At 41.1% G+C, this 26,377-nt stretch overlaps 1 protein-coding gene across 12 annotated transcripts; it reads left to right on the forward strand.

Moving 5' to 3' along the window:
• The first annotated feature begins 287 nt into the window (after positions 1–287).
• INSIG2 (insulin induced gene 2) lies at positions 288–20,673 on the forward strand. 12 transcript variants are annotated; one of them, XM_078377253.1, is made up of 8 exons: positions 288–561; positions 1,053–1,167; positions 3,860–4,120; positions 10,629–10,980; positions 12,875–12,999; positions 14,380–14,546; positions 15,967–16,066; positions 17,573–20,673. In XM_078377253.1, the coding sequence occupies exons 4-8, from the start codon at positions 10,713–10,715 to the stop codon at positions 17,612–17,614; spliced, it is 702 nt and encodes a 233-aa protein (XP_078233379.1). In that variant the 5' UTR covers positions 288–561; positions 1,053–1,167; positions 3,860–4,120; positions 10,629–10,712; the 3' UTR covers positions 17,615–20,673. The 12 variants fall into 12 exon arrangements, with proteins under 12 accessions (XP_078233379.1, XP_072840609.1, XP_020635264.1 ...); XM_072984508.2 differs by having other exon boundaries at positions 3,860–3,960; XM_020779608.3 differs by having other exon boundaries at positions 290–561; positions 3,914–3,960.
• The last annotated feature ends 5,704 nt before the right edge of the window (positions 20,674–26,377 follow it).

The following is a 26,377-nucleotide window of genomic DNA, read 5'->3' on the forward strand; positions in this document are numbered from 1 at the left end:
AAGGAGAAAATATATTTTAAATAAATAAAAATAAATGAATACATATTCGTTTATAACCACTATTTTCAATTGCTAGAGATACATAAGGTTTCAATTCCTCGCCCACAGACAGTTACCTCCCTCCCTTCCCACTTTGACACCGGAGTGACACTGAACTGTAATTTACGCGAATACACATTTCCACTAGGAAAAAGAAACTCCACACACAGGGAGCCCCCGCTTCCTGCCTCCGTTAAAAGGTAAAGTCATAGTAAAAGTTAAACACACACACATAGGGGGTCCCCGCGGGGTAGCCCCAGCCTATTCCTCTCTCTCTTTTTTTTCCCCCCCTTTCTGCCCGCCAAGCCTTCCCTCCCAGCCGATCCGCAGCTCCCCTTCCCCGGCCTTCCCTGCAGCCTCCGCGGCTCGGCGGAAGCGGCTTTGCCCCGAGTCAGGTGTCCTCCTCCTCCTCCTCCTCCGTCGTCGTCGTCGGCCAAACCGAACCCGCGGCCCGCTGGAGAGGATGCGCGGAAGGCGGAGACTGGCAGGCAGGCAGGGGCGGGCGAAGATGGCGGAGGCCGAGTGAGTCTGGGCTGGGGCGTCGGGGCGAAGGGACGGGACGGGACCGGGGAGGACGTGCCGGTGGGGCCATGTCGGTGGGGCGCGGGGCGAGCGGGCGGGCGGGTGCCTGCGCGGTGGGGCCAGGGCACGGACGTGAACGCGTGTCACCCCGAGGATGCGACACGCAACTAGAAGGTCTGTGTGTGTTTGTGCGGCGGCGGGGGGAAGGTGGATTCAACGCTGACTCTTCACGAGAATGTGGGGTTTGCGCAGTTTTCCTTTGCTGCTTTCTTTTCCCGGTTCTTTTTGAAGCGCCTTGAATAACTTCGGGAGCGGGGTTCGGGGGGGGGAGGGGCAAAGCAGATTAATGATCACTGGTAATGCTTTTTCGAAGTATGCGCCAGGGTTTTCCAGCACTCAGTTATGGCCCAGCATCGCCTGTGAAGGATAAGAGAATATAATTGTTTTGTTTTGATGTTGTTAACATTGATTATGCTCGGCTTTTATTCCAGAGTGATCAAGGTGGCATCTGTGGTGTGTGTCCTGTGAACTTTTATTCTCACCGCAGCCCTGAGAGGTAGCAGAACAGCAAAGAATCCTGTGGCACCTTAAAGGCGAACAGATTTGGTACAGTATGACTACATAGCCCCTGAAAGCTCATCCTGTGTAATAAATTGCTTAATCTTTAAGGCACTGCAGGATGCTTTCTTGTTTTTGTTGGCCTACTCATGTCAGTCAGGTTGTGTTTAAAGTTAGGAGCTGGCATAAGGTCACACCAGGAGCTTTGAGGCTCAGGTCCATGTATACAGTACAGTTAGGATGAATAACAAACAGTACCCCGTTCCCCCGAAAATAAGACCTAACCTGAAAATAAGACCTAGTGTGAATTTTCAGGATGCTGGTAATATAAGCCCTACCCCCAAAATGGCAGAAAGTGAGGAGGAATAAAAGAACCTCTTAATGAGGGTGCAAGAGGAGAGCGCCAAAAATGGCCTGAAGCTCAACATCAAAAAAAACTAAGATCATGGTCATTGGTCCCATCACCTCCTGGCAAATAGAAGGGGAAGATATGGAGGCAGTGACAGATTTTACTTTCTTGGGCTCCCTGATGACTGCAGATGGTGACAGCAGCCATGAAGTTAAAAGACGCCTGCTTCTTGGGAGGAAAGCGATGACAAATCTTGACAGCATCTTAAAAAGCAGAGACATCACCTTGCCAACAAAAGTCCGAATAGTCAAAGCTATGGTTTTTCCTGTAGTGATGTATGGAAGTGAGAGCTGGACCATAAAGAAAGCAGACCGCCGAAGAATTGATGTCTTTGAATTGTGGTGCTGGAGGAGGCTCTTGAGAGTCCCCTGGACTGCAAGGAAAACAAATCTATCAGTTCTAAAGGAAATCAAGCCTGAGTGCTCACTGGAAGGACAGATCCTGAAGCTGAGGCTCCAGTACTTTGGCCATCTCATGAGAAGAAAAGACTCCTTGGAAAAAACCTTGATGTTAGGAAAGTGTGAGGGCAAGAGGAGAAGGGGACGTCAGTGGATGAGATGGTTGGACAGTGTCACCGAAGGTATCAACATGAATTTGACCTAACTCCGGGAGGCAGTGGAAGACAGGAGGGCCTGGTGTGCTCTGGTCCATGGGGTCACAGAGATTTGGACATGACTTAATGACTAAACAACAACCCCCAAAATAAGCCCTAGTTAATTGAACCACCACCATTGTGCAGCATTGTGCAGCAACCAGAAGATGACATGACTGTAAAATAAAACATCCCCTGAAAATAAGCCCTAATGTGTTTTTTGGAGCAAAAATTAATATAAGACTCTGTCTTATTTTCGGGGAAACACTGTGTTTCCTTAAATCTTAAGATAGAAAAAGATGGTGAGGCATTCATGCAGGAGCTTGCCTCAACACATTCATACTTTTATTTTGTGATTGTCCTCAAGAGATAGAAATATTTTACAGATTTGATTGTACTTTGTACATCTCGCCTTCCTCTCACGCACTTAATTCTAATGTTGCCATTTAAATAGGCAACAATAAATGTGCATGTAGTGCATTTAACATTCTTAATTTCTATTGAAGAATTCTGATAAATAAAGGTGGTATGAATTAAAGAGGAATGTATTTGTTTTGCTTGTGCTGAAGAAGTGAAAAAATCAGTAGTAAAGCAGTGTGGAAATCCCTCCTGCATACTTGTAGATCTCTTTGTTTCTGTGGGTTAGTCTGCAGTGTTAGATAGTTCCTGCTTGTCTGTCACAAGGGGCCTTGTGTAGCATAAACATGTTGCAGCAAAGTCACGTAAACCATAGGGCCTCATGTTTTGAGACATCTGTGATTTGATTGCCCGTTCTCTCTGTCAACTCACTAGCCATGTTTACACATAATGATGATCCAGGCTGTAGTTCTTTGAATTCTAGCTTCTTATGCTGGAACCCATTTCGGCAACAGAATGTTATTTGTTATCCAGTCACAAACTACAAAAAGAAGCCACTGTTTGTTTTAACCTGGTTTGTTTTTTAAAGTACACCTTGTAGTTAAAGTTGGATCCACAACTGCAAATTGTCCCTGATATCAAACTTGAAACAGGAGCTAATAAAAGGCATAGGAGGGAAATAGAGCAGAAACGGGGACATTGGTCATCTGCAGGATTATTCATGGCTAAAACAATAAACCCTGGCTACCAGAAACAATTGCTTAGTATGATGTGCAGACACCACCACTGAACTGAAAGATATCAACACTACAGCTCTTTACTAGATTGCCAGGCATAATAGTGGCAGTATCATCAGCTTGCTAAGTTAGATTTAATGTATATTTTAGTATGGTCATCACAATGCTTCCAGAACCAATGCCACCCCTGTTGTTATGATGTGCCATGAAGTTGCCTCCAATTTATGCTGACCTTATGAATGAGTGATCTCCGAAATGACCTGTCCACAACTGCCCTCCTCAGCTCTTGTAAATTCAAGCCTGTGGCTTCCCTTGGGAGTCATCTATCTTATATTTCGTCTTCCTCTTTGTCTGCTGCCTTCCACCTTGCATTCTTGTCTTTTTCAGAGAATTCTGCCTTCTCATGATATGCCCAAAGTAGGACAGCCTCAGTTTCAAAATTTTTGCCTCTCCAGATAGTTCAGGCTTGATTTGATACACAACCCATGTGTTTGTCTTTCTGGCAGTCCAGAGCAAAGCTCTCCTCTAGTACCATGTTTCAGATGGATCAGGGTTTTTTTCCTTGTCAGCTTTTTTAACTGTCCAGCTTTCGCATCCATGCATGATGATCGAAAATACAATAATGTGAATGATCTTGTTTTCCAGTGACACATCCTTACACTTGATGTTTTCCAATTCCTTCATTGCTGCCCTTCCTAGACTCTTCTTCTGATTTCGTGGCTGCAGTCCCCATTTGGATTGATGAAGTATAGAAAATCTCTAATTATTTCAATTTCTTCATTGTCAACACTAAAGTTATGTAGCTCTTCTATAGTCATTATGTATGTCTTCGTAACGTTCGACTGCACTCCTGCTTTGGCATGTCTTTCACTAAAAGTCATTTCAAGTCATTGCTGCTTTCTGCCAGTAAGATGGTATTCTGAATATCTTATATTATTCGTGTTTCTTTCATTGTACATAAGTATAGAGATTCCTTTCCCACTAGGTTTTTGGAAGAGACATTAGTAAAGCTCATGAAGAAAGAAAAACAACATATAGTGATGCAGTAATCACAAATAAATCTTGGTTAGTAAGCCAAACCAACATACATGAGACCACCTATTGTACAGTACTGTGTGAATATAGGGTATGTTCATGCAACCAGGCTTCATTTAAAATCAGTATGATTGTTGCCATGTATGCTAATTACTTTTATGAATGTCCTTTCTTTGCATGGCCATTTGGTTATCTTCGTTTAGAAAATGTGTCCCTTATTGTTTGGGACACAGTTGAAAATCCCAGCATTTGTAAATCTACCAGACTATAATAATGGACTGGATTAGGGCAAACATGTTGAAACTGAACCCTGAGAAGGGAGAAGGGAGATCTTACTATTGGGAGGTTCTCCTGGCCAGTTAGGAGGAACCTGGCAGTGATCCTTGATTCAGCACTCTCACTGGAACAACAGATATCTGCCATGGCCAGAGCTGACTCCTTCCAACTTTGGCAGATTGCTCAGTTATGCCCTTATTTCCCTGACAATGTTGGTTCATGCACCGGTATTTTCAAACATCGGTTACTGCAGCAGTCTCTATGTGGGGTGCCCTTGAAGACTTCAACAGCTCCAAACAAGGTTGATTTCCAAAGCCAATTAAACTTGTATCTCCCTAATCCTGGCCTGCTTATTAGCTTCTGTGCCAAATTTAAGGTATAGTTTTTGATATACAAAGTCCTAAATGAATTAGGGCCTTAATACCTGTTGGAGCATCTCTCCCAAAGAATAGCTACCCGGTTCACCCATTCCTCTGAGGCCTCATTTCTTTGTGTGGCCATACCAAGAGAAGTCAAAAGAATGTCAGTTATAAAAAAGGATGTCTTAATAGTGGCCACATGACTATGAAATGTTCTATTGGAGGTGTGCCAGGTTGCCTCCTTTTATATATATTTTTTAAAATTGTTAAAGAAACTCTACAAAGAAGCCTTTGAAAACATACTATCCCTGAGAGAATAATTTTAGGGCCTATATTCCAGTGTTTTCATATGAGCTCTTTTGTTTCTTATATTGAGTTATTAAGATATACTGTTATTTATGGGAATGATAGAGGCTTCATGTTCCCTTTTCTATGTTCAGAGTAGTGGGTTGCCAGTAAGTGAATTGATAAGAAAGAAAGATAGAAAGATAGATAGAAAAGCACTCATACTCCCCTACAAGTCTCAGTGATGAATTTGCTCTGTCCATAAGTAAGGCAAAGGATGAGGGCTCCTTTAACATTAAGTGTTTGTGCTTTAGGGTGTATCCATATTGGCAAATGTTCTGCTCTACCTGATCATGGTTGGTCGTGGTTCTTACCAGGGCTTACCAGTATTTGTGTCTGCATAAGCTTTCAGAAGGCACATCTTCAAAAATCACTTGTTTCTGGAAGAAACTTTTATAAATCAAGTTCCCCAGGGAAGCTGTGTCTCTTTAACTTATTTATTATTTATTAATTATTTCCACTTCTGCATCGCCCCATTATTTTGAATATCATCTGGGTGGTTCACAGCACATCAGGTCATCATTACAAACAATATAATACAGAATTACAATACACAGTAAATACAATAAATTCATACTGTCACTTTAGCAGTGGATTGTAGTCCACAAAAAGATCACATTGACATAAGTCTGTTCTACTTTTGGATTTTTTTATGTGCAGTGGAACAGATTAATGTGTGGCTATAATGTTAATAAATAACTGTAACTCCAGGGAATTTGAAGCAGCATAGTGCTAATCTCCACCTTCCAATATGAGCATGAAAAACAAAGAGAAAGGCACTGATCAGTGTAATGCATCATGTGGATGACAAGTTTTATACTGAAACTAACAGTATAGAACTCACTTCTTTCAGTGGAACCTTTGCCCAGTTTGGGTGAGCCCTTGCTCTATTGCTATTTTATGTGGACTTAGTATTGGAAGCGGCTGGGGGTGGGGGGTGGGGAGAGGCTAGAGTGTCGGGCACAGATGTTAAAGTACAAAAGCGAGGAGGGTTCCTTTCTCCCTTGTTGGGAAAGGTGTAAATATGAGTCAGGTCCTTGTCACATTAGCATTGACTACCAAAAGATTTCCAGAAACATGGTGAATGTGGTAGATACTTGGCACTGTGTTCTGTTGAAGAGTATTTTGAATGAAGTTGCATTGTATTGTTCAGATTTTTTTTAACACTCATTGTTTGGATACAGCTTGCTTCTGACTTTTATGCTGTTCCCCAAAAGATCATAATGATTTCAGTGGTGCACAGACAGAGACTGATGTGCCACTTCCTTTTCTTATCTCAGAACTCATTTTTTCAGCTAGATGTAGATTAGCAGCCTATTTGCAAAGAGTGTTTCCTGAAGAGAAAATTTAGGATGTGCTACCATTCAGGAATTCTCCTCTTCACAGCTAAAAGCTTCACAAGTACATAGTAAACCTTCCAAGGAGCCTGAAGACGAGTACCTAGTTGAAAGTGAAGGAAGTAGGAAGAATGTCTCGACTATTGTAGTCTGCTTTCAGCAGCTGTACAATGCACATGCAGTTTATCGAGAAGAGGCATGCTGAATCAAATCTTGTTTTTATCAGTCAATAAATAAAGGGTCATGAAAATTATGGTTGGAATTCTGTTGCCTTGTTATGCAGGTAGAATACAAATGGCATAACGTTCACTCACTTCAAGCCTGCAGTTGCAGAGTTCCTGCTCAGAGTCTCAAGCATGTGACACTTAACGTTAGCTGGACAATAAACAAAGCAACAGTATGGCTGAAATTCTGTAAGCTGCAACTAGAGTAGGCCTATTGAATCAGTGGGGATTTAGTGAGTCAATACCTATGTACAAGGCTTTATTAACCCATGGCTGGGTCCCTGAGGTTTCATGTATTTCAGATCCCTTCCAGCACTTCACCCCAATACAGCTGACAGTCTGACCCTAGTCCCTGTAGGCTTCTAGGCGCCAGCCTTATGAATAATATGGCCCGGTAAGTCTATTCTAGTTATTACCAGGGATGTTGGTGAGTCTCTGGACCTGAGTCCCAAATCCTGAGTTCATGTTTTGGATACCAAGTTCCAAGTCTGAGCCTTTGGATCCGAGTCCCAAGTCCAAGTCGTGAGTCGCTTGCCCCCCCCCCCCCCCCCGGCTGGGGACTCAGGACTTGATACTAAAAACCTGGGTCTGTTGCTAGGTTTGCCGTATGAAGTGAGAATTTCCTTGGTAGTTTTTGTAGAGAGAGTTCCTAAGCTTAACTCTCCCCATCTGTTTTCATTGCCCTCCAAAGCAGACAAGACCTCAGCCTGATTGTGGAATATCTAAAATCTTCCTTTTGAAGTTGTATTTAAAAAAAAACAAAAAACAAAACAGTACAAAACTACAATTCATATGCATTTGACTTCTCTATTTTTATCTTCCTTCCGTGCCTCTGTCCTTCAGTTGTTTACTCCCATTCTCCAATCTCCCCAAGCCTTCTTCACAAATTGACCATCAACTTTCCAAAATCCTACTAGTAATGATTTCCTAGTTCCAGTCAAGCAGGACTGCCAAAGAAGCCACTGAAGTATTTTTGATTGTTGGATCTTTTTTTCCCCCAGCTTGCACACTAGATAGTTGAGGAGATATACCCCCAGTCTCATGGCTACCATAGTATATACCTGGTGCCCTTCCAAACCATTCCAGACAAGTTATTTGGGGCCTCCATGGCTTAATCAGCACCTTGAGCTGATTTGTGGATATAAATTGAAGATGACACAGGCCCCATCCTAACAGAAGCCAGGATTATCTTGGAGATTTGTAAATGTCACCTGGCATGGAGCTGCAGCAGCATGTCACTGGAAATGCCTGCAAACTCACTCTGAAAGAAACAAAATGGGGCTCATCTGGCAGATCTTTTGAGTGCAAAAGCATAGGCCAGCAGTACAGTGCTCCATAGTGACAGATAGTTCAGTCTGCATTGTGCCTCTGCTGAATAAGAGATGTTGCAGGAGGAACAAGCAGTGTCTTGCTGCTACATCCTTTCCACTTGCCCATGAATAAGAGCTATCAAAAGATGCAAATGATTGGCAGTCTCAGAATGTACCAAACAACATTTTAGGGCTTTCGCCTCCTTTAGTGTTCCAGATGACTGAGCTGTCAGTCAAAACACTTGTTATACACGAATGTGGCACTGAGTCCATGTAAAACAAGAGGTCTGAGTGGCAGGTTGGAAAAAGAGTGTCCGGGAAGGGAATTCCACCATTCTCATCCAGAAGGTATGTAGAAGGAATTGCTGGTGGGTGGACTGGAATTCTACTGACCTCTTGGAGCACAGTACTACTTATCCAAGTTGTACAGCTTGGATAAAGGCAAGCCCTTTATTTAGCCTAAGGACTGATCTTGTCATCTGATAGCTATCAGACTTTGACTGTGTCAGTTGCCTCCTTGTGTGCATTTCCTGCAGTAGTGCCCTGTCACTTCCTTTATTTTCACAACTCAGTAGCAAGGTTGTATGCCAGTCTATGTAGCCTCATGGCATATTGTTGCTGTTTTGAAGCAACAAACAGGATTGGATTTTATGAGATGCTGTAATATGTGGCCCATTTTTACATTTGAAAATTAGTCTAAAACTTCTCCTTAAGTTAAAGTTCTGCACCTAGAATTTTGGAATTGTGTAATTGTCGGTTTAAATTATTGGGCAGTATTTTGTTTTGATGGGGTAGAACTTGTTTCTGCCAAACATTACTCTATGTCTCTCTGTTCTCAGCTAATTTGGGCTGTTGGTATCTTCATGGATGTTGTTTGGTGATATTGAAGTATGTCTTCCCTTATTATCTCCTTTGTTTCTTTTTTCAAAGTGTGTCATAATTTGTGTGTCTTGAATTCCAAACTGAGATGCACTTTTTGTACATGGCTCTTATGAATTGCACGTGAATTGCTGTATGTGTTTTGAGATGCAAAGTATACAGAAATTCTGAAGCCATGAAAAAAGCATTGAGGGATAGGATGACAGAGATTTGGGAGGAATAATAATCTCTCCCCTCCACCCCAGGCCATCACATTTCTAAATGAGTTCTATTAAGTTATCACCCTGTAGAACTTGGATTTTATATCTGTTATTTTATTGGCATGTTGCAATGGTTGCTTCCTTAGAAGATCAAAGAGCTATCTTATTCCGAGACCATGCATTTAGGTACACTTGTATACTTTTAGAAATCAAGAACCAGGCCTCCTCATGTGTTGTACCATTTCAAAGTGTAGTGAGTAGGAGGTAGCTGGTAGGGAGCTCTTTGTTGGCAGCTTAAAATACAGACAAATTAGGGCCTGCATTTTGAGTTCAGTAGTCTGTGGGCTTAGACACAGGGGAGATTAGTGAGCAGAAAGTAACTTATGGCTGACTTGAATTCTGGTTGGATGCAGACTTCTTTAGATATTTTTCTCATTATACACTTTGAAGCATATGAACCATATTGACCTTATAGAGTACTCTGACCAAGGTCCCTCTTTGGTGATCACTTTAAAGCAGTGATTCTCAGTCAGTAGTACATGCGGGACCAGTAGGATTCAGAAGTAATCAATATGGGACTTAATATTTATTGCGAATGATGAATATAATAACAAAATACCTGTGCTATACTTAGCATTAAAAGTGGGTTTTTATATTTATCACAGTGGGGCCCCAGGGTCTTCAACAAAATGATTGATGGGACATAAATTTGAGGACTGCTACATTAAGGAGCCAGATGCCTCTGTGGTGAAATGGGCAATTGAGTCATGTATTAAGGACACTGGATGTCCTGAGATTCAGTTGAGAATGTATAGGATCATCCTGCTAATATAAATAATGAGCTATACAATAGTGGGTGAAGATATTTTTATTTATTTATTTATTTATTCAATTTCTACCCCGCCCCTCTAGACAACGTCTACTCGGGGCGGCTTACAAACATTAAAACACATTAAAACAATGTAGAAAAATAACTAACATAATTATTATAATTAATATTATCCAAGATGGCAACATTAAGAACCAGAAAAAAGGGAAGGAACTTAGGTGACTGGGGGGAAGGCCTGTCTGAATAACCATGTTTTTAGTTGGTTTTTGAACACACCCAGCGAGGGTGCCAGCCGAATTTCAGTGGGAAGTGTGTTCCACAGCCGAGGGGCAACTGCCGAGAAGGCCCGGTTTCTTGTTTTCTCCTTCCGGGCCTCCCTCGGCGTCAGTCCCCTCAGCCGTCCCTGCTGGCTTTGTCGGGTGACTCGGGTAGATCTGGGTGGGAAGAGGCGATCTGCCAAATATTGGCTATACATGAATACTGAAATTTGTAGAACTTGACCCATAGTATTATTTTGATTTAAGAATCTGTATGTTCTTTATATGTACAGGTTTGTATATTAAAATAAAAGCAAACATTTAAATATATGTTCTATAATTATGTTATCTTTTTTTGAACAGGATTTGGAGTATGTCCTGAGAAGAAAAATAGGATTCCTTCAGCCTTGATATTCCTCCTTCTTAGGCTCCAAACACTCGTGTTGAATGCTGCTGGAAATAAGTGAGGCCATGGCAGATAATGATGCACAACCATCCATACCAAGAAAATGCGGCCCATACATTTCTTCCGTCACCAGCCACAGCCTGAACTTGGTGATCCGTGGAGTAGTCCTGTTTTTAATTGGCGTCTTTCTTGCATTAGTATTAAACTTGCTGCAGATTCAGAGAAACGTCACCTTGTTTCCACCTGATGTGATTACCAGTATATTCTCTTCAGCTTGGTGGGTACCGCTTGGTTGTGGAACAGCATCAGGTATGTCAGAACAGCTGAAATGGGAGGACACTAGGAAAAAGTGTTGTGTGCTAGATCTAGTTCATCAAGGATTTTGTGGCGCCAGTGAACAAAGTCCTCTTCCATTATCCTCCAACTTCCTGCACCAAGTCTGTCTCAATCTCTGAAGTTCTGTTGTCTGTCAGTAGCAAAGAGTTTTTTCTTCCTGGTTTTAAGATGCGTAATTTAACAGAGCATTTCCTTTTAAAAATATGATACTATGTAGTGAAGATGCTGGTGCAAGTTCTTCAGTAGCATAATGCAGTTCTTTCATAAGTGGCAAGCATCATGTATTGAATATCTTTTTACTTGAGGTTAGCAGCTATTCATTGATAGGTTCTGTATTTTCTTGGTAAGGTAGATCTTCCCCCATATCTGGAAATTTCACTTGATGAATTGGTGTGTAAGATCATTTTAGCAGGAAAAACCTCTTGGCAGAGAAGTGAGAGGGCAACACTGAGGCATAATTCTGTTGAAAGTAAACCTCCACAATAAGACAGCATTTTCTTGAGGTTCTTTTTTGTTGTATTCTGGTATAGGTCAATAAATGACCTCTTGTCTAGCTAAGCTATTTTTGTTTGTTTGTTTGTTTGATTGTGCTAAAGTTAATCTTCAGGGTTGCATTATCTAATTTTCTTTTCACTGAGTTAACACCACAGATTTTACAGAGGACTTGGATTTGAATCCCTACTTGTCTGAGCATGTTGGTTTGTCTTCTGTCACTTAGAACATTTCAGTCACAGTTACATATTTGTTTTACCTCTAAACTACCTGTCTGTAACAGTTCCTTTCCCCCCCCGTAGCCAGGTTATCATATTCTTGAGTATGATAACCTGACCTTATTTCATTTTCTTTTCTTTTCTCCTTTCTTTCCCTTTTTCCTTTCCCTTGTTATCCCCATATTTTTTGTATTGTTTGAAAATCTTTGATGTTAGAAATGCTTCTCTGAATCCCAGTAAAACATTTATGTGCAGTTAGGATGTCAAGAGTATGAACTGCTGGCATGCCTGCAAGTGCAGTGGTCACCCATGTCTTTGTTGGCCAAAGCATAAATGAGTGAGATTAAACAGCATAGAATATGGACTAACATGTATGGGGGAAAAGGATTAGGATTAAAACAGTGGTCAGGGGACAGGGGTAAATTATCCCAAATGGGGTATAAATGAAAATCCTGGGGGTAATGAGGACGGTTGTGGCAGCTTGACCCTCCTCATTATCCCCAGGCATTTTATTTCCGACAATGCTGTGTGTAGGCAGGCATTCTGTCGTGGGGAGAGCGAGTGCTGGCGAGGAGGCCCCCTTCCCACCCTGCCTCACCTGAGCTCATGGCCGGTGGACCTGCTGGCCCTGCGGTGCCCGCCTCTCTTCACCAAGGATGCGCTTTCCCGGTGGCGTGGCGGTCGCAGGTCCTGGGCGAGCGCAGAGGCGGGGAGGGGGGTCGGCCGCGGATGGTGAGAGTGGAGGGGCAGTGCTGGGAGGGGGCGAGGTAATGTTGGCGTATAGAAATGTTTTGGGGAGGGGTAAAACATAAAAAAAGTTCCCTGAGCCCTGGATTAAATAAATGAAGAACTGTGCTTGTGAGGAAAGAAGAACAGAGAAGAAGGAGCTTTGAAAGATTCACAGATGGACAATTACTGTGAGTGGGACATGTTTAAAAAACCTGCATGCGTAAGACTATGGAGTAAGAGGCCTTAAACTTGGAAGTGACTCTTAATATTTCAGGACTGTGAAATCGCAAAAAGACTAAAGAGCTTTTCCATGTCAGACAAAGGCAGACAAAGAAATAGGGGGGGAAAGTTCTAATCAAGTCTGCCAGAAAAGCAATTATGAGTTATTCATTGCTAATTGTTTCTCTTGCATTTTTTTTTGTTTACAGCTGTGATTGGGTTATTGTACCCTTGCATGGATAGACATCTGGGAGAACCACATAAATTTAAGAGGGAATGGTCCAGTGTGATGCGATGCGTAGCAGTCTTTGTTGGCATAAATCATGCCAGTGCTGTATCCTTCTCTGTTGTAATGATGTTAGTAATCATATCTGAACTTTCTAGGAGGCCAAAAGGTAAACAAGAGCTGCCTTACTCACTTCTCTGAGGTTGTATACCTTGAACATCCCTGACATGGCTGTCAATTTATTAGTTGCTCTTCCATCATTAACTCAGAGTGATGTACTGTTATTGAAAAACACATACTTAATATATGAACATAAGATGGAGCTTTGGAATGTTAAAGCCAAGATGGGTCTGGTCTAGCTTTCTGTTCCCACAGCAGACAACCAGACACTTATAGAAAGTCTACAAATGGGACACAAGTGCAATAGCACTTTGCTGCTTGTGTTTCCCAGTAACTGCTTTAGGTAAAATATGCTCATTATGACTGATTGCCCTAGATGGCTTTGTTCTCCATTAATTTGTTGAATTGCCTTTTAGAGCTATCCAACTTGGTAGTGTTTCATACTAATAGTTTCTAGGCAAAGATCTAACTGTGCACTCAAGTATCCAACACAGCAAAATTAGAACGTTGTTTCCCCCTCTTCCTCCCTCTCCTCCTCCTGCTCCAACCTGCCACAATGCTAGAAATCTACCCTGTGGGCAGATATTTAGCTTACACAAAGCACTGAAGTAGGAAGCAAGGTAACTGATTCTGGCAGGAATAGTATGAAAGTGTTCAGCAAAAGTACATTGCTGGATTCCCACTCCATAGTTTTAACTGTGGAGAAGTACTTGTGTGGTCTGACAGATAAAACGCAATAGAAATGTGACACGGCTCCAAATATCCATAAATCAGCAGCAGAAGTTATGAAATACTAAGAATTAAAATGCCTGTGAAACAAGAATTAATAACGCTGAAGTGGGTGTCCTCGAGGAAGAAGTTTTATAAAGCAACCTAATTGCATCCTTGTTGCTCTTTAAAAACATTTGAAATGTAACAGTACTTGGCTTTGCCCTGAGAACTTTGTGAAGGGTAGATGAAGAGGGGGCATGAGTTGAACCTCAATATCAGACATTTCATGGGTTTAATCTTGTTGCTTAGCTCAGTAAGTCGCACCAGAGTGGGCCTATTGAATTAGTGGGGTTTGGGTGAACCATCTCTTCCATAAGCTCCATTGATTCAAGTGGGTCTACTCTATGAGCAACTGACTATAGTATATTAAATTGGAAGTAGAATAGACCCACTTGAATCAATGGTATTTATGGAGCAGCTGAGTCACCCAAATCCCACTGATTCAGTAGGCCCACTCTGATGCCTCTTACTATGTTAACCAACGGGATTTGAGCCAGTAAGTGTGAGGTAAATCAAAGCTTTTTTAACCATGCATGCACCTCAAATGCCTATTTTCTTCATGGATCTTCTGAAACTGATCTTTAGCCATGCTCACAGAAAGTTGATTTTGCGAACAACATCCAGTTGTCCCTCACACTTGCTGCACTTTCAATTGGACTGTGGTGGACATTCGATAGATCTCGAAGTGGCTTTGGCTTGGGAATAGGAATTGCATTTCTAGCCACCCTGGTGACTCAGCTTCTGGTCTACAATGGAGTTTATCAGTAAGTGTTGTACGCATGGAAAAATATGTTTATTTAATTAGGAGGTTAAAACTGGTGTCCAAAATATTTACAGTAAATATGTCTGAAACATGGGAAAAAAACCGCTCAACATCCTTCCCTCAACAGCGAAATATATATAAATGCCACTGGAATTAATGTGACTTTATTTCATGTAAGACTGAAGCCCAGATAGTAGAAAGAGATTGCTTGGGTTGCCCTTGAGAGCTCACACTTCTAGGTTTTCCTGCTTTTTAAAACATATCATGAAAAGGCGAGGGTGAATACTTTAAACAAGCAAGGTCCCACAGTTTCCCTCCCCACCTTTGAATTTGGGCAGACAGTGGAGCTCATTTGTGGCGTTGGATGATAACATCTTCTGCCTTCTCAAAAGCAAGCTTGGGAGGAAATCTGGTAGGAGCGACATAAGATCAAAATAGTAAGCCTCCACTCTTAAAACCCAAGAGGAGAGCTATGGGTGGGACATGGGAGTCTTGCTATGGATGTGCAGCACTAGGTCAAAGATTGGGATAGGGTTGTTTCTGGCAATCAGACATTTTGGCCTGACTTCCAAGGTTATGGAGAGAGGAGTTAAAGGGGACTTCTCAGGTGCATGATATATTTGCAGTGCACAGGGCTTGAAAATTGTTAGGTCATGTTTTCTTCACATGAGGACAATTAGCTCAAGAACAACTGTTCATGAAAAAAATAAAAGCTTTATTTTATCATCAGTAGTTCAGCAAAATTATTATTCAGTATGCAAATACCGTAGCTTGTAGACGGATACAATAGCTCTGATTGTATTGTCAAAACCAGTAGAGACGTGAAAGTGTAGGAATCTGCGTTTATCAGATGAATAAGGGAGGCACTAATGGGAAAGGAAAGGCAGTTTTTTGGAAGGCTTCTGGAAGTGGTATTTTCCTTGTGTTCACATAGGCCAGATGGAATATCAGGAGAAAGGTAAGTAGTTTTTTTTTTTTTCAAGTAAGGAGATCACACAGTTCCTAGTTTATCAGATGTGCCAGTTGTCACAGGTTACCTTCTGGAATTGTATCTTGGTTTTGAATTTAAAACAGAGTAATCATCCTACTAACTCTAGGGGAAAAAAGAGTATACTACCCATAGAACCATGCTTTTTGGGCAATCTAAAAGTTTAATAAATAAATGCCCTGGAATTGAATCCATGGAAAATTATATACTGTCTCCTGTCCTACCCTAATACACAGGCTTTCATATTCATGGGTGACTTCAAGGTTCTTGTTGGTTATCTCAGAACATGATGGTGTTTGGGTAATAGCAACCAAAAATACAAATTAGAGCCATACAGAAAGTCCTAATTGCTGAGCTATCAAAATACATCCTGTTTGCTTCTTATGCATTGTATTAGACCTTAGAACTAAAAATGACCCCTATGTCTTCCCAGGTACACCTCTCCTGATTTTCTGTATGTGCGTTCGTGGTTACCCTGTATATTTTTTGCTGGTGGAATAACAATGGGAAACATTGGCAGGCAGTTGGCTATGGTAAGTTTATTTTATCAATTCTTGGTTGTTTAGATCAATGGTTCTTAACCTTTGTTACTTGGATGCTTTTGAACTGCAACTCCCAGAAACCCCACTCAGGACAGCTGGTGGTGAAGGCTTCTGGGAGTTGCAGTCCAAAACTCCTGAGTAACCCAAGGTTAAGAACCAGTGGTTTAGAGCATCCATTCTTAACGGGGGCCGTGGCACATTTAAAGGAGACCACAGACTGGAAACAATTCTTGACGAACCACCTTATAAGGTTTGTTATGTGACTTATGCAATCCTTTATTCAGGATCCTGAATCCTGATTCAGCCTGTATTTTCCTCATATTGTGTTTATGGACATGGCAAAAAAAAGTTACAGAATGGCTGGTTTAGAGTCCCTATGAACAATGTAGTCTACTTTGAACCGCACAGCTTTTCCTTGCAGACTTTCTCCAAATAATTGCATTGCTATAACACGACCCTTTGTACGTTAGTTTAAGTCTTCTACACCCTGTCAGTGTTAAATATTGTCCTCCTTTGCAGCATGCTCTTTCTGTAATCGTTCCTTGTCTTTAAAAAGTCCATGTAATGAAGGTAAAAAGAGCCCAATCCTGAATAACCTCTTGACCAGCAGTTCTAGCAATGTTTCAGGATACGCTATAGATTTTTGGACAATTGTGTCTTGAAACATGGCTAAAAACTTGGGAGTGTTCAAATCACTTCATATATAGATGTAATCCTTCAACAGGTATGGGAAGCCTTGAGCCAACAGGGCCTCTTTTATTTGGAGTGCATAATCTGACCAGTCCATAGGTGCTGTCTGCTAGACCCATGAAGTAATGAGGGACTTTAAAAAAGGTTTTATCTGTGTTAGTGCAAATTTTTGAAAAGTCTATAATTGCTGCATGGAGGATTGAAGATTTTTAGAGATGAGGTTGAAGATAGGAGAGGGAAGGGGCATGTGGGGGAGGCAATTTCTAGATGGGGTTAACTCCAAATGGGAAAGTTTTTCAAATCTAATTTTTGTTGGGTTGGGGGAATGATTTATGTGTGGACATAACCCTGTCCACTTTTGGTTTGACCTCAGTGACATTTCTATTTATCCTCCACCCCATCCGGTTTGTAGCCTTTGGAAAGTTAGTCCAGTTTCAAGTGGGAAAAATGAATCCACCCCTATTTTAGCTTAGAACATCCCTTTTAAAAAGCTAGCATGATTTACCTTTCTTCACAGGACCACATCTAGAGGCTTTCATTCTTCTCTCCTTCTGTACAGAATGCAAGTTATAGTGACTTGAAGGGATATCCCTGACGGGATGACACTCAGATTGTCTACAGGGTTTCATCTACAGACATGCATTTCATAGGAATAATATGGGCGGTTGGTATCATGGAAAACAATGGAAGTGGACCTATTCAGCCCACCTATTTGTGTTATTCTTCCTTAGTTTTACAGTTTTGTGATTATGTGTGCCATATCAGTATCAAAGACACTTACCCCTAAATTCTGTGTTTATTTTGCAGTATGAATGCAAAGTTATTTCAGAAAAGTCTCATCAGGACTGAGAAGAACAAAACATACTTTTATTGAAGGAAGATGCATGACAGACTGGGATGAGTACACGCAAAGAAGTACTTGACTATAAAGTTGCCATATAGCACCTTCTCTCTGTTTCTTCTTCTGCTCACACCCTGTACCCCCAGCTTGTTCTATTTGCAAAAATCACTCATTATTGCAATCTGTGATTGCTTTATCTGTAGGTCACTTGAGATCCTAGCATCTTGGGATGTGATCAGTATGAAATTGTGCTTATATGTGACATGCTGGACAAGACATTGGTGTATAGAACAGAGCCTTTACTTTCTGAACATAGGCTTGCTGTATGCCATCCTGTTCTTTGCATAAATGTTCCTGTGCCAAACCAAATTTTATTTCATTTCAAATTTTTGTCTCTATTTTCAGGCTGTGTTCCTTTTGACTTACTTCTGGGCAGCCTGAGATAAGTTATGTTCTAAGAGTTTCACTTTTTTAATTATTCTTCATGTCAAAGTAGTGTAAAGAGATCTGAGAAATCACAGAAGTTAAATCAAAAACATAAGCCAGATGCTGTGACTGGTCAGATTCATAAGCCTGTTACACATGAGGTGTGTTATAGTCAACTTTGAACTGGCTATTCTGTGTTGTGGGTTGATTGCACCTGAGATATGAAAAATCACCCTGCACTGTCTGCAGTACAGATGACTAAGATTACCACTGTGGTCACAGTGTGTGTGCCTGTAGTATGTTAGGAAGGGTATACCTCTCTGATTAGGCACACTGTGTTACACAACTCTTCACTGAACACCAGTGGCAACAGAGCTCTGTGGAGAGAGGTGGGCTGAGTGAAGGGGCTGTACTGCCATTAGCTTAGCTAAAAATAGTTCCTTTGTGGATGATGCACCTTTATTTTGGAAATAGGAAAATCCAAACAGCGTTACATTTAGTGAAATAATCTTCTGTGTCGTGCAACTTTTACCACCTCAGTCCATAACCATAAGCTTGCAAACTTGCATGCAGTCTTACTAAGAAGATGAACTCTTCTTTTGTGAAATTCTTCTATAGAGGCTCTATTGAAATACTGTATATGAATGGGAGTGTTCTTGTAGACTTGCCATACATTAGTGATTCCAAATGGCCACAACTGTTGGGAGACCAAATTACGGTACAGCGTCAATACTCTGGAGCTGACTCTTGAGGATGTATGCATGGGTGGGGGTAAGGAAGTACAGGAGTTGTTAATATTAACAGGAACAAAGCTGAATCTGTACTAAAATGGCCACCTTCATTATTTCTGTCAATAAGTTCATTTAGTCTAAATGGGCTGCTGCTTTTTTTTTTTTAATTCCCCTCTGAAACCTTTTTTTTAAAGTCTACAGTCAGAGAGAGACTGAAATTGGTCCAAAGAGCCAATATGTTTAGGTAAACTGCTTTGTTTTTCTTTATTAATATGTAACGTAAACAAAAAATGTGGAACAGGCACGTTAAGCAGTGGTTTCAATGATTGCTTGGTTCTGGAGGAAAAATATGCAATGGATGCTTTGAACAAAAATGCTCTTCAGAGGAATATGTGCAATCTATAACACATCTGAAAATAAAAATAGTAACATGTAAAATATCAGTAGCTCCAAGTTCCCACTAGCTGTAGCAACTGCACTGTAGCCTGATTGTAATCCAAGACTTATTAAAAAGCACATAAGTGTTAGTACAACAATTTATATGCCTATTTCCATAAAGTACAGCATAAATTAACAGGATCCAGTTTTAAAAACATCTTCTTTAATGGGATGAATATCACTTGGAATTACAGAGATACTTTAAGTTTAAGCCAATGGAGAATTGCATATTCTGATTTGATGCAACATAACTATGTGATTCTCCTGAGTCATATTCATGATGCAAGCCAGCTGTTTCAAGTGTTTGTCTAACTTTATTAAAATTGTGACATGAGAATATATTGAAGGCTTTGATCTGGCAGTTAACAAAAGAATATAGTTATCAAATTGATATATCTCTCCTGACAGCAGAAAAATATAATGTGTGTGGCTTCCAAGGGAGCTGCATCAGAAATCTCTACCTGAAACTTTTCTGATTACTACTTCTGTGCTTCAAGGTGAGACCTGGAGTGAATAATCAAAGAACAGGGGTGTTCTTTGATTAACATCTTCTGCTTAGTTAGAAGTCTAGAGAGGTTCTTCCACTACTAACCTGCCTTGGAGTGGAGCAAGACTCCAGTTTAACCACAGAATCTACTGAATATAGCTGGCATCAAATGTGGATGGGACTATGAAGGATGGTGGAACACCTCGGGCCACGCACAGTGGAGCTTTTGTTAGCTACATTGAATGCCCACCCACGGTTGTGTCAAGTGAATGTTACACATAACTGTAGCTCGCAGTGGACTTCATAAACTTTGGAACATTTTGAAGCTCATTGTCACTTATCACAAGATCTTTACAGCCAGCTCTAAAGAACAGATTCATTCAACTTGCTGAAGAACTCCCAAGGCAGTATAAATGTGTTGCTAAATCTTAAATGCATGAAGACATAGCTCCAACCTTTTTCTATTAATTTGAAGATTGAGATCAGCACCGTTGTATGTTGAGCCATTCACCAGGCATCATTGGGAGTCATGTTTTGCTGTGCATCAGGGACAACATGTGGTCATTTTGAAAATGCCATGTGAAATATTCTGACTGACATTTCCTGTTTCTAAGCCAGTGATCGAACACCTGCTCATTATCCCAAAGTCATTCTGGTGCACTATTGTTTTCTGTTAAGTTCTTATTTAACAAAACTTTGGTTGATGTTATGTATTTATCAGCCAGTACTGGAGTCTTGAGGAGAGGTTTGTAAAATGAGAATGCCTTAATTACAGTGGTGGCAAGAGGCAGCTACTGTATAATGTGTAATTATAATATTAGACTGTCTTCAAAATGTTCTATAGAGGATGAATAAGGTATATTTTAGATACAACTTTATAAGCACTATAAACTCTTCACTAGTTGTGAATTGTAAAAGTTGATGATGTTTACTTCTTCAAATGGCCCTTAAAAGCAAAATATGTATTAAATATAATTACAACCTTGTTGAACTGGTTTTCTTCATTTTCCAGGGAGCAATAATTCATAATGGTAACACAGTGATCCTACTTCAAAGCTCAAATTAAAATGTTGGCTGTTGAGCCAGCATAATGGTTATAGAGCACCTGTTAAAATGCTAAATGAAAGCAAGCCTTTTAATATACGTAAATTAGTTTTACTGAGTCAACATGATTTTTGGCGTGACTAGGCCTTTTAAGATCTGGATCTTGTAACTGCTGTTATGGGAGGGAATACTTGAAGCAGAAACTAAGAAAGGATATTTATTTTAAGGATTTGAAGGCAGTGGGACAGTCACCTCTGAGACAGACTCTGTGAATGCTGACCAAGGCCCAGATTAAACAATATAATCAACATATAATTACAAAGTTTCACTAAGAGGTGAAAGATGTGTGTTTGTTTATCCCAGCATAAGCTTGTTGCAAAGAAGCCTGCTTTTCTTTTGTGCTTGTTCAGTGGGAGATAATTGAAGGTGTTATTTCCAAGTCTGATTGCTCAGACAGAATTATAAAGGAAGTATGTACCCTTGAGAAAAAAACGTAATAGCAAGAAATATGTTTCTCTTAATGTGTGATTAAACCTCAATTGGCTGCCCTTGACAAATGGATATGAACTGTAAAACTTACTTTTAACGAGACAAATGGTGGCACCTCATGATATAGACCTCCTCATGAATGGGAACAGGTTCTCCAGACCACTGCATAATACCAGGCAACTCTTATTGCAATTGGAATGGCAGGAACAAGCCTTCTACTTCGTTGTCCAACTGGAAATATAACACTCCCATATAGGCTGTTTGAACTATCCTTGCTTGCTTGAAGTGGTACATGTTTAAGGCCACTGTTCATTTGCCAGAAGCTGACTGCTGTTGCTCACTCAGACGTATAAATGATGTGCCAACATTTCCATTGTGCCCAATACATGGAACATCAAGGCTTGCATGTCCCTTCTGTCAGGCACTAGCCCCTTGCGTGGTAACGGCTTTGGCTCTTTGAAGGCTGCTGCTGATCTGACACAAGTTTCCTCAATAAGAGAGCACTTTTAAGAAATTATTTTCATATAAATGTGAATACAGCTTGTTGGACTTTAACATACCAGTACGAATGTTGGTGAGCTTAGAGGAAATCCTTTCCTAGTTGGGACAATTCCAAACAGCCTGTCAGCTGAAATGAGCACCAGAAGAGGTAGGTGTTGTTGACCACCTCAGAAGCAGGAGATAAATGGGTAGGACTAAGGCAAGTCCAGGAGGCAGCAAGAAACAGGAGCAGAGCTGGGGTGTGGGGACTCTGAAGCCTATAACCTACTGTATTCTGTAGGACATTGGAGGCTGGACTCGTACAATGAAGGTGGATGTTGGGTAGTGCCCAGGCCTACAGAAGGGAACCCAGTCCTTAGCCTGAACATCTGGGTGCGGTATGTTAGGTGAGTTCCTTTGAAAGACTTGCCAGCAACTGCGTTGAGACCGACAACTCCAGAAGTTATCTATCCCTTCTTCCATCCTTGCTATTAAGAGTGGGGATATGTCATAGCAATTTCACAAGTATGCCAACAGAAAAAGAAATGTCTTTCTGTTGTGAGGCGATATTGAATCATTCATTCTCTTCCCAGTCCTGAGAGACAGGATCCACTTTAAACACAATCTAAGAATCTGTTTCTATAATAATAATAACTGTATGCTGTCAAGTCATGATTCTGATTTATGGTGACCCTTTCCAGGGTTTCCTCGACAGAAGGAACTCAGAAGTTGTTGACTATTCCCTTCTGAGCTTGCCCTGGGATTGTGCCGCTGGCCCAAGGCCACACAGGCTGGGTCTTCTCCCAAGGAGGCACAGTGGGGAAATTGAACTCCCTACCTCTGCCTCCGCAACCAGATATTTAACACACTGATCTTTCTAGCCAACTGTATAGGCTCTTGGGAATGTTCTACTGATTCAGCGTTCAATGAGGCGTGGCTTTTCTTCCCTAGTTCTTTTAAATCTTTGGGTGAAGTCTGTAGGCCCTGAGAGGGAGGAGCACTCAAGGCCTGTTTGGAAAATCCCGGAAGTTCAAGCCTTGTCTAAACCACTGCATGCCCCACATCACCCCCTGTCCCGTTGCGCTTTCTATGACTTTGGTGCTGAGAAGAAAACAAAAAAAAGCCTTCATTTCCACACCCCCCCCCCCTGACAATTTCTTAGCCTGAACTTTATCTGAAATTTTGCTGGTTTGTTGCTTCATGGCAACTCTATGACAGATGCCGTTTCCATTGAAATTACTTTTCAAAAAGTCTGGTGGGAGTGGGAAGTTAAGAAGTAGCAGCTGCCTCCACATTGGAGCGTGATCCTATTCAAATTAATGTGCCTTTCTTACACAAAGTTTGAAGATTTCTTACTTAGGGCAACTTCTTTATGGGATGGGGTGGCACTGCGGGTTAAACTGCAGAAGCCTCTGTGCTGCAAGGTCAGAAGACCAGGCATCGTAAGATTGAATCCATGCGATGGAGTGCGCTCCCGTTGCTTGTCCCAACTCCTGCCAACCTAGCAGTTCTAAAGCATGTAAAAATACGAGTAGATAACTAGGTACCACCTCAGTGGGAGGGTAACAGCGTTCCGTGTCTGGTCGTGCTGGCCATGTGACCACGGAAACTGTCTATGGACAAACGCTGGCTCTGTGTCTTGGAAACGGGGATGAGCACTGTGCCCTAGAGTCGGACACGACTAGACTAATTGTCAAGGGGAACCTTTACCTTTACCTATTCTTTATGTCTTTTTCATAACAATTACCCACAAAAAGGGGTGGTGCTGCGGGTGGAGAAACACATTCTTTTTGAAACACCAAAACTTTGCTCTTAAGCAAAGCATCCTGCATCAATGCGGCTCTAGCTTAGTAAGCTTGACCTTGTCGGAAGGGGCAATGGCCCCTACAAATTTTATCCAGGTCTACGTGGTGGCGCTGCGGGCTAAACCGCAGAAGCCTGTGCTGCAGGGTCAAAAGACCAAGCAGTCATAAGATCGAATCCACACGACGGAGTGAGCTCCCGTCGCTTGTCCCAGTTCCCGCCAAGCTAGCAGTTCGAAAGCATGTAAATGCGAGTAGATCAATAGGAACCACTTCGGTGGGAAGGTAACAGCATTCCCTGTCTAAGTCGCACTGGTCATGTGACCACGGAAGATTGTCTTCGGACAAAACGCTGACTCTATGGCTTGGAAACGGGGATGAGCACCGCCCCCTAGAGTCGAACATGACTGGACAAAAATTGTCAAGGGGAACCTTTACCTTTACCTTACCAAGATATTTAAATGTTAGCAAGACTTTCAATGTTGGTAAAACAAAAAAAGTCCAACTTTAAAGCTAGATAACCCAATTAAAAATAAACCAAGCACCCTTTCTGCTTTCTCCACAGTATGGCAAGTGCTACTATGGGGCTTTGATGCCTCCAAATTTAATCCCATTCCGCCAAAGAGTACCAACATTATAGTTGTTTCGTGATTTTTAACAAAGAATGATAGTTTCTAATGGAAAGTGTGAAGATTTAGGTTTTCTGCACTGAGGTTCATATTACACCATGGTCATACAGGACAACTTCAAATAGTAGTTTATGTTGTTTTGTTTTGTTTTAAATAAGACAGTTTTCCAAATTAGTTCTGAAGCCACAGGTTTAAGACACCAAGAAGCCCAGGGAAGTATATTCATTGAGGTCCCTCCTCTTGGCTTCCTTCTCATAGCCCTTTGTGGACATCCGTTGATGTCATCCACGTCTTGCAAGAGTCCCCCTCATTTGTGAAGCCTGGGTCAGTTACCCACTCTGCCTCACTTTGGGTGGGTGGGTGGTCTTTATCTGAAGCAAATGTGGTAGTAGTATACTTTATTATGGTCAAAGACCAGTAAAACCAAATCAATATAAAATAGATAAATATAATTATTGTTTCGTAAGGCAAATGTGGTTGATGCCTACCCCTCAGTGACAGTCACAATGGCACTGTTTAAGGTTGTCGGAAACTATTAGCTTAGTTGTGGGAAGGCATGGCTGAAGTCTAAGGCCTTCACATGAGATCATAGTTGGAGCAATATTCAAGCCAGAGCGTTCATGCACCATACGCCGTACTTCTAGCCGTTATACTATGCCACTTTTATGGTTCTCCCAGAGCCATCCATGAAGGTCATGTTGCAGCATCAGTGCCAGTCAGAGTGCCATAGCATCTCCTGACAATATGCTGGAACAACGTACATTAAAACAGCTGCTATTGTTTCCATTCTGCCCTTAAAGGGCCTGAAAAGTTACTAACCTTACTGAGGTAGCAAGATGAAAACAGCCACATCACAATGAATTCTACAACCTTTTTCTTGTTGTTTTCCTCCTTTAAAGGGAGAAATAAAGTGTGCTGGCTTTCCAGTTTATACTGTATGTCTTTTTATTTCAATGTACTGGTGCCAAGTTGTTAGGAGCAAATGCCACTGTAGTTCCTTGTAGGAAGGATTGGATTTCCAAATGAAAGCAGTTGATTCATCTGCTGTCATAACATATTGCCGAGTGTTTGCATAATATCTTACTACAATTTAATTTATCTCTGGAGAAATTGAAAGAAAGAAAGAAAGAAAAAGCAAGCAAGCAAGCAAGCAAGCAAGCAAGCAAGTAAGTAAGTAAGTAAGTAAGCAAAAGTAAGTGCTATTGTTTAACCAGGCAGCTTGGATGCGATTTTTGTTGACAATTTTTGTTATTTTTCAGAAACACAACTCAAATCAGTTCATGAATTTCTATATAAGGTATTTAATTATAAAATAAGGTCTTATATTAATTTTTGGTCCAAAAATGCATTAGGGCTTATTTTCAGGGGATATTTTATTTTTTCAATGTTCAACTATCTACATTTATTGAAAGACAGTCATGTCATCTTCTGGTTGCTGCACAATGATGGAGGGCAGGGTTTCACTTAACTGGGGCTTCTTTTGGGGTTAGGGCTTATATTACAAGCATCCTGAAAAATCATAGTAGGGCTTATTTTCAGGTTAGTTCTTATTTTTGAGGAAACAGAGTAGTTTGTATATTTACTTTTAAAAACAGATTTAATATCTTCTACATGAACTACCTTCACAACTGAAGTTTACTTTGGATGTTTGTGCGGGTGTGTTCCTGACATCACCAGAAAAAGTTGTCCTTACCCAATGACTTTCCTGAAGTACCGTTACTATAAGGAAGACGGTAGCAGATTGGGATCATGGGAATAGAACGATTAAGGATCCAAGAGAATTAAACAGGCAGTGAATGGCATATTGCCATCTTTAAAATGTATTCCTCTACAGCAGTATATTCTGGTGACAGGGATACCTAATGCTGCCATAAAGTCAGTGAATTCTCAGGGGTAGTAGCTGTTCATGGTGAAAACTTTTCCTCATGAAACTTCCAAAGAGTATGTGATAAATTATGGTCAAGGAAGAGAAAAATCTCTCAGGATACAAGAAGCTGGAGTGTATTTTTGGGCAAAGAAATATTTCTTTGTGTTACTTTGCTCTGAGGCACAGTCTTTTTCTGTGACACTTTTCAGACTGCTTTGAGGGGGGGGGAATTCTTAAGGACAGCTGTCTGAAAATAAAAAGAGCAATAATTCAGCAGTGTTATGGCTCTGTTGCTCAGGCAGTAGGAGGAATGATTATAAATTTATGACGGTCTCTTTTATTAAATTGACCATAGTTGTTTGAAGTTTTCTGCAAACT

This window comes from Pogona vitticeps, chromosome 1 (genome assembly GCF_051106095.1).
Source record: "Pogona vitticeps strain Pit_001003342236 chromosome 1, PviZW2.1, whole genome shotgun sequence".
Classification (NCBI taxonomy): Eukaryota; Metazoa; Chordata; class Lepidosauria; order Squamata; family Agamidae; genus Pogona; species Pogona vitticeps.